Below are 14,276 nucleotides of genomic sequence, written 5' to 3' on the forward strand. Positions count from 1 at the left end.
AATCCGAAATTTCGGATACCGGTGGGGACTGAAACCAGAATTTTCCGAAATTCCATTTTTGGCCCTTTACCATATTTCAGACCGAAATTTCGGTTTAATGACATTATTTATTTTAAAAAAAAAGTGTTGCAAAATTTCGGAATTTGGGTCCGGAATTTGGAACCAAATTACCAAATTTTGGACCGAAATTTCGGTTTTTGGTGGGGTCCGAAACGGTTACCGAAACCGAAATTTTAAACCTTGCACGTAAGTTTTGATATATGTTTTTCTTCATATTTTCCGTCAATCGAACCCATGACCACCAGGTCACAATGGAGAAACCTTACCGTTGCCCTCTATATCTCTCGTGTTTTCTATTTTTTTTCATTTTTTTGAATTTTGCATAAATTTGTTGTTTCTTATAGTCAATAGTTCATTTATATCATCAGATTTCATCCCAATTTGAATCGTGGATGAACCAATTTGGACCAAAAAGGGAACTTTTCCAGCTTGATGACCAGCTAAAAGTAGGCAATTATCCACATTCAACAAGTAAATATTTTTTCATTGATGGAATTTTAGACTGAACTTGGTCACTGGGCTCGTAATTTGGACTGAATTTTGTTATCCTGTTTGGTGATCTCGTAACAAGTTCCAAAGCTATTCATTCGATCCTATTTGGATTGAATACTATTTAAACAAAATGATATTATGTGTACATCTATTTGCTAGAGAGCCCCACTTTCCAGATCCCGGTGCAACTTTCATACTTCAATTTTTTAAGAAATTACATGCATAGAGCTGAACTTTCATGCCTCAGTGTGTAGAATTTCAAAGGGTTGCAAAGGTTGAGATTGTTGATGAATTACTGATGTTAGATTTTCAATAAATTGCCTTACCTTTCAAAAAAAATAAAAAAATCAATGAATTGGCCTACAAAATGGAATTTTTCAGTAGAAGGACAGTCATTATCTTATTTACACTGGTTTTCGGTGAACTTACTCGACCTGACAATCACATCCATCAGCTTTGCAAGTTTCTGAGCTCCAGGACCGGGCTTGAGGAGAGTTGAATCCCCAACATTCGAACATAAGGGGTCGCCGGAGCACCACCCTCCAGGTGTAAAACTCCCATTTTTTCGGCCAAGGAGTTCATTATCAATCTTGTCCAAGACAGCATCATCGCGTTTGAACTTGCGGGCAAAGGGCACATTGCTGCCTATCATCTTGGTCATGTCATTAAGGGTGAGGGTGTGGGGATGCTGCTTAGGTGGCACATCCCACGCAATGTAGTGTAGGTCGTGGTTGACAGCAGTGGATGCAAATTCTGGCACATTACAAATGACTGTTTGGAAGTAGCCTTCTGGAGAGGATATGAAGTTGGTGTAATACATTAGGAGTGTCCTAGGGAGGTTATCCCAACCCCACACGCAGTACTCCACGAATGCTCGTGATAAACACATCCACGCAGAACCTGCATCATAATTCACTAAACTAAATCATCTCTGAGAGTTTTGTAAATGGTGAAATTACCCTCTACAAGGCACTGGAATCACATTTAGATATAGTGATTTTAACTTATGGCAGTTAAGCGAAGGGTGAAAATCGTGAAAAGTGTCATGGCAACCAGGTTACATTTGATGAAGCTAAATCCCTTACGCCCTATTTGTTTTGGATTTTCAGCACTTGTTGAGTCAGATTTCAAGGGGAAGTAGGGATGGATGAACTCCAAAGGATCTGATAAGCGTCTTCCAACCATAGTTTCAAAACTCGGTCGCTTTCTTGTCCTAGTCCGTGTTTTGCCCTACAAAGTCAATCAAAACTCCTATGACTCTCTAAAGTTATGACCACAACCGAGTATTTGACTGTACTGTGCCAAGTCACTAGGATTTGCTTTGGCCGCGTTTTGACCTGCACCTGGTTCGAATTCGTATGACATTAGTGAACTTGACTCACTTGGCTGCTTTTCCTTTTGCATGAAAATACTGCATCCAGAACTTAACATATGTAGGGGGAACAATTATGTTTCCTGAAAAGCTCTTTCAGTTCAAAACCCGGTTCCTGAGTGTGACATAGAAATTTGTCCTCTTTCAGTGTACGGTTGTCCTAAAGGTGAGCAAAGTGTTTTGCTTTAATTCTCTATGCATATGAATATGTGATATGGTTATTATAGAGGCAATGACATGGTTATAGACAATCTTGAAGCTAATACTTAAATGAAAATTCACACAAGGAATTGTAGGCAATAACAAACACTTCTGCATAGGCAACAGAGTCGCAAAAACATACTCCAGACATGCTAGGTTATAATAGGAGCAAGACCCCATGGAGCAGTGGTAATGTTTTGAGATTCCAACTGATGAAGGGAACAAATTTAGGAAACATGCATGTACAAAGCACAAATTCTAAAATTATATTTTTGACATAACATGTGTTCTTAGTTTGGATACTTATATGATTCATACAGGTGCTTGCACGAAGAACCCTTAACAGGCTGAGAAAATAAAGTTGATTCTCATCAATGAGAGGGATGACGTCAACTCCTACTCAATTAGTACTTAGAAGGATATCAACAAATTTAAAAGGATACTAGGAAAGAAAGATGAATCCGTACGAGTATTTTCTTGTGAATAAATTGGTAATATACTTCTAATGAATTTGGTTCATATTTGCAAAATACAGTTGAAGGTGCAAAGCTTCTCTAAAGATAAATTATGAACTAGAAAGAAATCTATCTCTGGAATGTTGATGATGTTGGTAAAGCATTATGTTACCTTCGTTCCACAAAATCACTCTAGCCGAATCATCTTCTCATCATCGAAAAACTACCATGGTGAGATGAAACAGGTGTAAGACCTGTGAGGATGGCATGAACCACTGTCTCATTAGAATCAGATCTCCCAATCAGTCCACAAAAAGAGAGCACCACCTCCTCCATATGATGTGTAATGACTCCATCTATACCCGTGGGGGCAAGAATCTTCCCAGAGCTTGAATGCGTTTGGGAAGGGGAGGTTTCCACTTGGGGTACAACTTATTCATCTTATCCTGTCACACTTTATCATTGATAATAACCATCTAATTTCAAACCAAATAAATGGTTGAATGCAATCTAAACTCCTTTCTACCACAGGCCCAAACGAGGATCGGCCACTTGATTTATCTAGCAATCCCAAGGACTAATATTTCTTTGTTGTCGAATGTTTTACAATTCATTTTCAATCAAAGGCCCCAAATAACAGAAAATGGAGTGATATTCCTTAAAAGGCTTCCTTCCTTAACAAGGTGCCTACAATTCCAACTCTTCAAGAGTGATAGGAAAGAGGATGGGAAAACACATGAAAAATCAAAGTAATAAAGAATGTAGCTCCAAATGGCTCTGACAACCTATTAATAAGATCTCTCAGTCTATCATCATTCACATTGATACCCGAAACGAACCCATTCACCTTCAATCCTGACATCTCTTCAAATAACCGAAGAGTTGTTAAAGTATAAAAGATAAATAATGCCTTTCTCCAACAGCTTAAGCTTTTTTTAGCTTAAGCTTCTGGAGAAGTTGGTTAGTTGACATGGTATCAGAGCCAATGGTCTCAAGTTCAAACCTCCCGGATAGCAAAAATCCACATGCGATGGTCGGCTCAAAGTAGGACCACATGTGCAATGTGTTTGCCTAGTGGGCCACACGTGCGGGGGAGTGTTAAAGTATAAAAGATAAATAATGCCTTTTTCCAACAGCTTAAGCTTTTTTTAGGTTAAGCTTCTGGAGAAGTTGGTTAGTTGACAAGAGTACCTCTCAAATTGCAGCACAAGAAGCCTCACAAATAATCAAAGTGTCATCCGCAAATTGAAGATTCAAGATTATTGAAACCACGGAGAAACCTTCAAAGTGATCCACCACTTCCGCATTCTGAAAGAGCCTTCTTATAGCCTTGCCCACTAAGATAAAAATGAAGGAGAAAATCGTGTTCCCCTGTCTTAGCTCCGTTGAGGTTTTAAAAAAAAAACTTATTACTTCCCTGTTTATAAAGATAGAGAAATAGAGAGAGGAGATGCAGCCCATAATCCACTTCCTCCACCTTTGCCCAAACCCTAACCTCACAAATGATAATGAACAATTCCCAAATCACGATATCATAAGCTTTCTCATTGTCCACTTCACAAATGACCGCTGGATTCCATCCCTCTTGCTAGAATTAAGGCATTCATTAGCAATGAGGATCCCACCAAGAATTTGACACACCTCTACAAATTTTCCTTGATTTTGGAACACCAATTCCTCAGTAACTTTCTTGTATAGAAAATTAAAGTAAAGAGAGTAAGTGCCCAAAGACACAATTTCACTACAAGTGGAGACAGGATACCCAACATTAACACTTAATAGGGAAAGTTGGCTTCTTTCAGTCTTTTCCACCATATGAAAGTAACCCATGGAGAGGAACCAAGCCATCAAGTGGCAATCTCATACCCCATTAAGGCCAGGGTCAACACAAGCAGATGATGTATTGATATATTAACTGCTGTGTCATGCCATTGTTGAGTAGAAAATATTGGCTTACAATTTTGGAAAAGGGAGGTTAGGCCATCTGATGGGGCTGAATATTAGGCCACATATAGTTTGAAAAGTGCAATGAAGTCAACGAAGAGGATGAAATGAATCAAGCAATTGATATTCAACTCAAGTAAAAAATAATTGATGTTAGTGAGATAGCACAAAGTAACAAGATCTAGATTCTAGACAGATCAAATAAGCTCTGAGAATCTACGCGACTTAGATTCTAGGAATGACCTGTATATGCCGAAGATCATTCACCTGAAGTTTTCCTTTAGGTACTTCAGTCATAAAATGGTCATGGAATCAATCATAAACCGAGGTCAGGTTGACTCACTGGGTATATGACATATAACTGAGCTCAGCATGTGCAAGTAAGCCTTCATAAACATATAATGATCCAAAACAAATCTAGTGCCTAGAAGATGACATCTTTGCGACTTTCAAATGATCATAAAGATGGGATTGGGAATCAGGTTGCTTGCAGAATAATTTATTTATAATTTCATTGGATCAGTGGTTTGTCTCTAATACTTCAACTGAGTTCAGCATATCCAAGCAAGCCTAGCCTTCACTTAGAATGATCCAAATCAAGTACATGGATTACAAGAGATCTGCTTCAGCATTTCAGCTGATCCTATAGAGGGAAATTTGCTCTAGGTGGAGTTTGTTTAAGATTTAAAACACTCAAGAGGGTCCATTGTCCTAGTTCCTCAGCATTCATCGTAGGATTGTAAGATGGTGATATAGTTTCGGGTTAGAAGAATATATCTTATTGGGTCTCAAGTTACAACATTCTCCAAAGTTGACGAATAATTCTACTCAAGTCCTCTTGTGAAGTTTGTTACTGTTTTAATATCTTTTGCAGGAATCTTTCTTCTCAGCACAATCAAATAGCTCATCCCTCAGCAATTACAAGTACATCACTGATCCAAGCAACAATCCACAAAATCAACCACAATGTATCATCTGATTAGTAAAAGCTCAAGATATTGCTGAAGGGAAGATGAAAGGAAAAATATTCTTGAGACAGGCATGAGACCCAATTTCTTGCATTCGCATCCTTCACTCTGACCTTCTCTAACAGTTTCCCCTTTTATCTCCAGTTGTAAAGATACATACATGCAGTTATTAATGTTCTATGTTGAAATTCCACTGGCTTAAAAACGGCATACCTGTGAATAACTTAAACGCGGTTGGCACTTCTCGCTTCTGTCTAACCCAGAAAACATCTTCCTTTGTCGACATATAAAGTCCAGGATCTATAATCAATGGCTCTGCCCTTTGACCCCTGCATAATACCAAGATTGGATCATCAGATTCTAAATCATGTGAATCGAAATCGACACTGCTTCATCCAAACAAACCAATAGTGACTTACTCCTTCCATCCTAAGCGACTGGTTTGCTCTATGAAATTCAAATTTCTGGGCAGAGACGAAAAAGTGTACAGAATATCTGCACACAAATCAAATAAGATTTTACAGTGAAAACTCAATTAGGCCCTGTTCGTTTAAGATTTATGGCAACCAATTGTGAGTGCTAAACCGATTATTGGACTCAAATTTAAACCCAATTTTGAGTCCAATAATCGGTTTAACACTCACAATCCGTTGTCATAATCTTAAACGAACAGGGCCTTAGAAAAGAAAATTCTCGGCCAACAGCCTATTAAATTTCCATATAGATTGCTAATGGACTCACCATCCTGTGTTACAAGAGGATAATCAGAAGCGCTGAGATTTATAAACCAGTCCCATTCCTTGTTTTTCTTGAGAAGAACAGCACAAGCATGAAGGGTATTAGCGACCATAGTTGGCCCTCTGTAAGTGACCATATTAGCTTTAGTGATCACATGCACATTGCCAAACTTAACAAAGATTTGATCCTTTTCGACATGGGCTGCAAGCTCTAATCTTTCGGCAGCTGGTGATTCCAAGTCCAAATGAACAACATATTGGTTTAGAGGGTGATATAGTGCGTGCAAAGTCCTCCAAAGCCCATCTAAATCGCCCTTAGATCCGGAAACTAGATAAGCCAGACGAGGAATAGAGGGGCCCGCGGGTGGGGGTGATGAAGCTTTTGATTCTTCTACAAAAACTGGGTCAGTCTGGTTTGCAGCCAAGCGCGGTGGGAAGATAGAAAAAATTGAATGGATTGTGTGTAAGGATGAAACTAGACCCATGTTGAAGGATGTAACAAGAAGGAAAGCACAGATGAGGGAGCTTATAACAAGAGGAAGAACCCATTTCTTTTCCATGTTAAAGGTGGGTAGTGGAACAAAAGCTTTTATAATCTCCATTCAATTCCTCTCACATTCAGTAGCTTTAGCTGCTAATTCGACTCATATCTGAACCCATATGAAGATGCAATAGAAATACATTTAGGTTCAAAAGAGAGAACTTCGAGCAGAGTATGGTGTTGATGCCAAACAACATGAAATCCGGGTTTTTGATAGACCTGTCAAAGCAGTCCAGCGAAATAAAATCTGGGTTTCTGATAAAGCAATTCGGAGAAATTAATGTTGAAGTATAAATGATCAAATAACACCAACGCTAACAGCTTAAGCTTTCGGAGTAATTGGTTGTTTCACATGGTATCAGAGCTTATAGTTCAAAACCCAACAACTCCTTGATATTAAAAATCCACATGTAGAGCCAATCCGAAAGAGGGGCCACATGTGCCAGTTGTAAGGCTAATCTAAAAATGGCTCGAGGGGAGTGTGGAAGTATAAATGATTAAATAACACTAACTCTAGCAGCTTAAACTTTCGGAGTAATCGGTTGTTTCAAAATTAAAGACTTAAGAAAAAGGAAAAGAATTTCTAGAGAAAGATAAAGCATTCAAATTTGAAGCAGACAAACTCTGAGAAAGATAGAAGCAAATAGAAAAAAAAAAACAACTTTTTAAAAAATCTAAAAAAATCAATATTTTTGAAGAATCTGGCAAAGGCACATACAGAGAACATAATACAGATTGTTACAATAGAAAGAATAATTTACGAGTAAATTCTTGCAGCTTTCTTGGTAAGCTACACATAAGAACTAAAAGACACATATATATGTTGGGACTAATTGGTATGGTGGATAAACAAACTGTTTATAACAAAGAAAGAGAATATGAGAGAAAGAGAAAAGAGGAGAAAGTTATATTAAAAATGAGAACCCAACCCTTCTTTTATAGAAGATAAAAGGATATGAAAGAACCCCTTCAAATGAAAATATCATTTCACACAAAAGAAGTGTCCCTTTGAAAATAATGATTCTTCTATTTTTTTAAAATATCCAACAATATAATATCCATGGAATATCAGACAAATAAGATTCAAAGTTCAAGGCTTAAGAAAAACGCAAATTGTTGAAAAAAATTCTGAAACACAAATGCTATGGCCAACATAGAATACGAATTATAATAACAGAAATCCATAAACACATACCAACATCCAAAATCTAAATAAATCTCAAATTAAGAGACAATTAAAAAAAAAAAAAAAGAAGTAGACAGAGTTAAAAATATCAGATCACACACGAAAAAGAAATAGAAGTAGTGAAATCACAGAGAGGGTGAATAGGATTCAAAACAAACTTAGAAATGAAAGAGAAAGACAAATTCAAAGATCCGAAAAAAGTAGGAGAAAGGTAGAGTGAGTGAGCATAAGCCTGAAAAGACAGAGGAAGAAGAACCTGATTAGATTAGAGAAGGGTCTCTCCACGCAGGTCGAGAAGATGAAGAAAAGTGTAGGAAAATGAATGGAGAGATGAGAAGGGGTGGTGGCGTTGTTTATAAGAAGAAATTAAAAACATGTCTGGATACATAAACAAGGAAGAATGTGACGTGCAATATTTCTGTTGCTTTGCTTCTAGACCCTCGCTTTTCGGAAATGCAGTTATGTTACATGTGACTCTCTCTCTCCCTCTCTCTGACTCAGTATCTCGAAATTCACGTCCTTCCCCGTGCATTACTACACTCTCTTCTATAATACTAAAAACCCTTTTACAATATGAAGACACTTCTAGCCAAGGTCGGCCCAAGATAAAGACACATTTGTCTCCCTGCAACTTGCGTCGGCCTCAACCTGAACCCGACGGGTTCTACACAATTTTGGCTTGGGTTGGGTTAGGGTTGAGGCCTTGGCAACCTAACCTGACCCTGACCTCCATCGTCTAATTTTATCATGATTTTCTTTGGATTATATTTTTTTTCTTGTGTGTTTCTGATTGGCCCTAGGTGAAGGTGACCCAACCCGGACCAATTTCGGGTTGACGGGTTAGGTTAGGGTTGACCATCCTAAACTCAAGGCTCAGGTTGGATAGGGTTAGGGTTGATGGAATGCTTCCTCGCGTAGGGCTAGGGTTGGCCTCAACCTGATCCAACCCATCCCGAGTTGCACCCCATTGTAATTTCATAAAAAGACAAGGTTTTCTTGTTACGAGGGACTTGTTTCGAAGGATTAACTATTCGAATTTGGTGTTTTTTCAAAAGAAGTCTTGTACTTTGCTTTTATTTGCAAGAAGATTTATAGTTGGACAATTTGAAAAGGGAAATGATATATGCGCCAAGTGTTTCGATAAACATGCGCTCCACTAGTTTGTCGTGTAGTATTTAAAGGATTTAAAGAGCTTTTTGAGAACCGTAATATCCTCTGGTATCGCTTTAAATACTACACGACAAACAAGTGGAGCGAAACACCTTGGCGCAAATATCATTTCCCTTTGAAAATATGGTCAACATTTTTGAGTGAATTTTGCAAATTAGGTCACTCCATCAATTTGTGACCAAAATACTCTGAGATTTTTTTCCGACTCATAAAAAACCAAAATGTTCTCATATGCGAAAAGGCAAAAATTACCTTATAAAGACCAAAATACCAATTACGGACAATGATAAGTGAATATTATTTCTATATATACTCGCATTCTTGGGCATGCCATGCAGGGTGTATAAAAAAAGGGGCCAACCCCATCAAAACACAAACCGTAAGGAGTAAAATTGTGGGCCCTATCCTATACATGGGCTCAGGTAGAGATCGAAGGACCTACTCCATCAAGACACGAGGCAAAATGGTGGCCCCACCTAATGCCTGGGTTTTAGTCGTTTTGCAGTGTAATTTTCGCCTTTTCACATATAAGAACATTTTGGTCTTCTTATGAGTGAGAAAAAAATATAGGGAAAAATACACTTAGACCCCCTCTTGTGTCTGACACATTCAACTTAACCCCTAATGTTTAAAAAGTTACAAGTAGACCTCCTGTGGTTTTAATTTGTGTAAGGTAGACCCCCTCAGTTGACGGTTCATCCTCAGATTGAAGGGTTAGGATGATCCGATGGAGCTGATTTTTTAGGCACACTCTATCTATGTCAGGGCCCGTCAAATGAACACTTTGGATCATCCAAACAATGTGGTCCTACTATGTTTTTGGTGGTGTTTGGATTCGGGTATGGGCCCACATTGTTTGGATGATCCAAAGCGTTCATTTGATGGGCCCTGACATAGATAGTGTGTGCCCAAAATATCAGCTCCATCGGATCATCCTAACCCTTCCATCTGTGGACGAACCGTCAACTGAGGGGGGGCTACCTTATACAAATTGAAACCACAGGGGTCTAATTGTAACTTTTGAAACATCAGGGGTTAAGTTGAATGTGTCACAAACCACCGGGGGTCTAAGTGTATTTTACCCAAAAATCTATTAGTATTTTGGAAACAAATTGATGGCATGACGTGATTTGCAAATTCACTCAAACATGAGTACATGATGACTCTATTGCAAATTGTTAAACTAGAAGACTCTTCTTGCAAATAAAGCAAAGTACAAGACTTCGTTTGTCAAAAGGGAAATGTTATTAGCACTGCTGTATTTTGATGAGGGCACTCCTCACTTTATTGAAAGTACGGTATTGCCCGACCATAAAATGATCCAAACCGTCCATTAGCTGAACCACAGCTTAAATAGGTTGTGCCCCAAAAACTATTTCCATAGGTTGATCCTAACTCTCCGATCTATATCCTAACCCTCTAACATTCAGTTCAGAGGGTTAGGATCAACCTATGGAAACGATTTTTGAGGCACATCCTATTTAGGCTGTGGTCCTTCTAATGGACGGTTTGGATCATCCTATGGTGCGGGCCAGACGGTACTTTTAATAAAGTGAGGAGTGCCCTCATCAAAATACAGTAGTGCTGATAACATTTCGCTTTGCAAAATCGCCAATTTTCAATGAAGAAAAGCTCATCAGAACGTGGCCCACCATACTAAGCTATCGCACCATTCCACCACTCTCCAATCTTCTTACAGTGGGTGGTACCAGATACTTTTTTTTATCTGCCTCTTTATCCTTGCCTCTATTCCCTACCTAATAACATCCAAACCCCAACTTATAAATCTTCAAAATCACAGCAGAACGATTCCACAACCTCACTTCATAAATCTTCAAAATCACAACAGTTCAACAGAACAATCACCCCCACTCATCAAGTCTCCCTTTCTGTAGTGTGTTTATGGAGTCATAATCTATCTTCAATACTTCCAGAACAACTTCAAATTTAATAGCAGACTAAGATTTATAGTTCAAGGAGTCTGAGTTGAGTGCATTGGGAACTTTTGAGCATTAGTCCCCATTTGGATTCTCTAGATTTAAGGGCATACTTAACTAGTAAGGACATTTCTTTTCCAATTGCATAACCCTTGCATCTAGGATACTAAGAGCTGTTCTGGGTGTCCATGATTTAAGGCATTGGAGAACAAAGATCTATCATGGTTCAGGGCTAAAAGATAAGCAAAAATCTCATCTGGATGTCTCCTCATTTTAACTCCATTGAGGCAACATGTACACCTCATTTAGGTCACATAGCCTCAGGTTTTGAAGGAGCTAGCTATTTTCAAAGGCCCTTTTGGTCCTTGATTGTTTGTAGGACTTGGGCTTTCAATGATGGAGCGTACAATGCTCTTCAGATCTCACCTGGTTGGTTCAATGAGCGTGTCTTTAAGGTATTAAACACAATGTTTCTTTTGGATATTTTGGATTTCTGAAGCCTAACAAGAGAAACAAGATTGCTACTCGTCAAGAACTTATCCTGAACAGTGGCATTGGTTGATTAGTTTACACTTCACACTAAAAATATGGAATATCTTTCTGAATATTCTGGTTTCTCTGAGTGTGAGCGTATATGAAAAATCAAATTGGGTTTCTAGTTATTATGGTTTTGTTGGGAACCGGGTAGAACTCACCCTTAAAAGTTAGCCTCTAACGGCCGTGCCCAAGTCCCTATAAGCCCATCCACATCCATTCTCTTTTCCTATGTGGGATCTTTTCTTTCGAGTGGAACCCCCAACAATCTCTCCCTCCACGCTGTAGCAACGTGGACAATCTTGCCCTCCATGCAGTGGCAACGCGGGAACTACAAGTCTTCCCCCAAGGATTTTTTCTCCATCCTTGAGGGTACAATGGGGTTACCGAGATCTTCCTCGAGGGATTTGTGTACTTTTGACAATTTAGTGGTAACCATGCGTAAATGCATGATCTTTTCCTTTCCTTTCTTTTGCCTCTTTATTTTGCATTTGGATAAAATCGAAGATAATGCAGGCACTGGATTGAGTCATTGCAAAAGCACATTGTCATGGTATCAGGCTGATTCTTTGCTTAGTCAATAATTTGCAAGCAATTGGTGGGAAGACTTAGGATGTCAAATGGGCATGGGAAGAGGGCGTCGGTTTTAGCTCTTCTAACTATTCATTCTTCTTTGATCCGTCCATTCGCAATTATTTCAAGACTTACTTGAGGGTGGTCTCTATACCCTGATCTGAATCTATTTATTTATTTATTTTAATATGAAATTCCGTAATATTCTGGTTTGGAATCAATTTTGTGATTACAAAATAGGAGGATTAATTTTACTCTTATAGAAATGCAAGCAAGATTGTGTAATTCTTCTTTAGATGTTTAATTCTGAACTATTTGCATGGAAAGATTAGCACACTGTCAGAAATTGATACTTCATATTGAAGTCGTTGAGAACTTGAAAATGTAGCTCATCAACCAGTAATTGCGAGTAGGTAAATGTGCCTGAACCTTTAGATCACTAAAAGAACACACAGATGGTTTATGTGCCTTCAATCATGTCAAGAGATCGGCTAACAGTGTGGCAGATGGTTTAGCTAGAGACGGAGTAGATAGGCTAGCTTTGGAGTGGTTTGATTTCTTTCCCCCTTAATTTGGGCCTTTATCTGGTACTTTTTCTTCTTCTTTGTTTTCTTTGTTCTGTTCCCTTTGGGTTGACTGTATTGGCCGCCCTTTGTCCCTTTATTAAATATTTTTGCTACATTAAAAAAAATAAGGAAAATCTTTTGTGATTATAATAATGCAGAAAACTCCATATGAAAAATTAAGCTGATATTCTGATCTGCATTGGTAGTTTTAAAGATTTGAAGCACTTTTGTGCTTGAAATATGTGATTGCATTGCAAATAAATTGCTATTTTCATAATTTTTAATTGACTTCTATGTTTGATCAATCCTTCATATGTTAGAAGAATTGCAGGACTGGATCGAAGAAATGGCGGGATTTGTGAAATCAATAGACAGAAACCATCTACTAACATCTTCTATCGGGCTTGAAGGGTTTTATGGCCCAACAACCCCATAAAACTTGTGTGAATCCAGTAGAATGGGCAAGTGTCATTGGGTCTGACTTAATCTACAACTCCAAGGCCTCAACCATTGATTTTGTCTCTGTTCATATATATCCAGATCATTGGTAAGTCTTAACTCCACGCATTATTGTTTTATTTTATTTTTATTTGTTCTGTTTTCTCCTATTGTTGTACCATACTCTCTTATAGATAGTGTTTTTTTTTTCTTTCCCAGTTCTTCAGGAGAGAAGTAACAAATAATCAAGTATAGCTTCTTTTGCATCTGCTTGCCAATCCAAAATTAAATTAAGAACCCAATTACATTCTTTTTGCAGGTTTCTGGAGCAGGAACTTGAAAGGGAAGTAACTGAACAATCATGTTGGTTGGCAGCGATCAATCATTAGCTTGTTTTTTGTTTTAAATTCAATCTTTCTTTGATGGAAGATCCTGATCTCTTCTCTGGTGGGTGATTGTTTGTCAGCAGATCCCTCTGGTTTTTGTATCTTGTTCTTCTGCTTGCTCCAATATCAATACTCTTTTGTTACTGAAATATGAAAAGACAAATGATGTATAGCAGGGCAGTTTTGAGGCCAGGTTGGGTCAAATCTTGAGGGATATGTATGAAAACGCATGAATGTGTCTACTCGGAGACATTTTTCCTGCGCCATATACCATCTCCTTTGTTCTTTATTTGGGAGATGACAAATGTGTCAGTATTTTTTGTATATAATATGCAACATAATAAAACTGAAAAAAGATCAAACAACACCATCACTCCCATTTATATAACTAAAAAAACCACAAAACAAAGGCATAATTCAACCAGATTACACTAATACAAGTCCATTAAACCACAGAAATAGTGAAGATTTATTACAGAGCTACAAGTAAAAGCCAGATATGACTAACCCCAACATTGTCACAGGACACACAAGCAGACACTGACCAGATTATTCACCACAAACACACCATTATTACATTACATGTTTATTTTTTATGGCTCTTGGTTTTACATTACTTCTCCATAATGTTTAATGGCCACAGGTACAATCCACACAAGTGCAGCCTGCACCGCACTTGCACTTGCCATCATGCTCTGCTGCCGGAACCTCTACAA

The 14,276-nt window shown here is 38.2% G+C and overlaps 1 protein-coding gene and 1 pseudogene across 2 annotated transcripts; one reads left to right on the forward strand and one right to left on the reverse strand.

Annotated features, from left to right (window-relative positions):
• Window positions 1-720: 720 nt before the first annotated feature.
• On the reverse strand, window positions 721-8,332 carry LOC143845733 (beta-glucuronosyltransferase GlcAT14A-like). Of its 2 annotated transcripts, none has more exons than XM_077354143.1 (5): window positions 8,213-8,332; window positions 6,234-6,879; window positions 5,912-5,987; window positions 5,706-5,821; window positions 721-1,452 (listed from the first exon to the last, which is right to left on the reverse strand). In XM_077354143.1, the coding sequence occupies exons 2-5, from the start codon at window positions 6,829-6,831 to the stop codon at window positions 953-955; spliced, it is 1,290 nt and encodes a 429-aa protein (XP_077210258.1). In that variant the 5' UTR covers window positions 6,832-6,879; window positions 8,213-8,332; the 3' UTR covers window positions 721-952. The 2 variants fall into 2 exon arrangements, with proteins under 2 accessions (XP_077210258.1, XP_077210257.1); XM_077354142.1 differs by having other exon boundaries at window positions 6,234-6,989; window positions 8,213-8,328.
• Window positions 8,333-10,905: 2,573 nt separating this feature from the next.
• Window positions 10,906-14,149, forward strand: LOC143892033 (mannan endo-1,4-beta-mannosidase 5 pseudogene; annotated as a pseudogene).
• Window positions 14,150-14,276: the final 127 nt, after the last annotated feature.

This window comes from Tasmannia lanceolata, unplaced genomic scaffold (genome assembly GCF_043159265.1).
Source record: "Tasmannia lanceolata isolate RefF3 unplaced genomic scaffold, GAP_Taslan_0.1 ptg000015l, whole genome shotgun sequence".
In the NCBI taxonomy this organism is placed as follows: domain Eukaryota; kingdom Viridiplantae; phylum Streptophyta; class Magnoliopsida; order Canellales; family Winteraceae; genus Tasmannia; species Tasmannia lanceolata.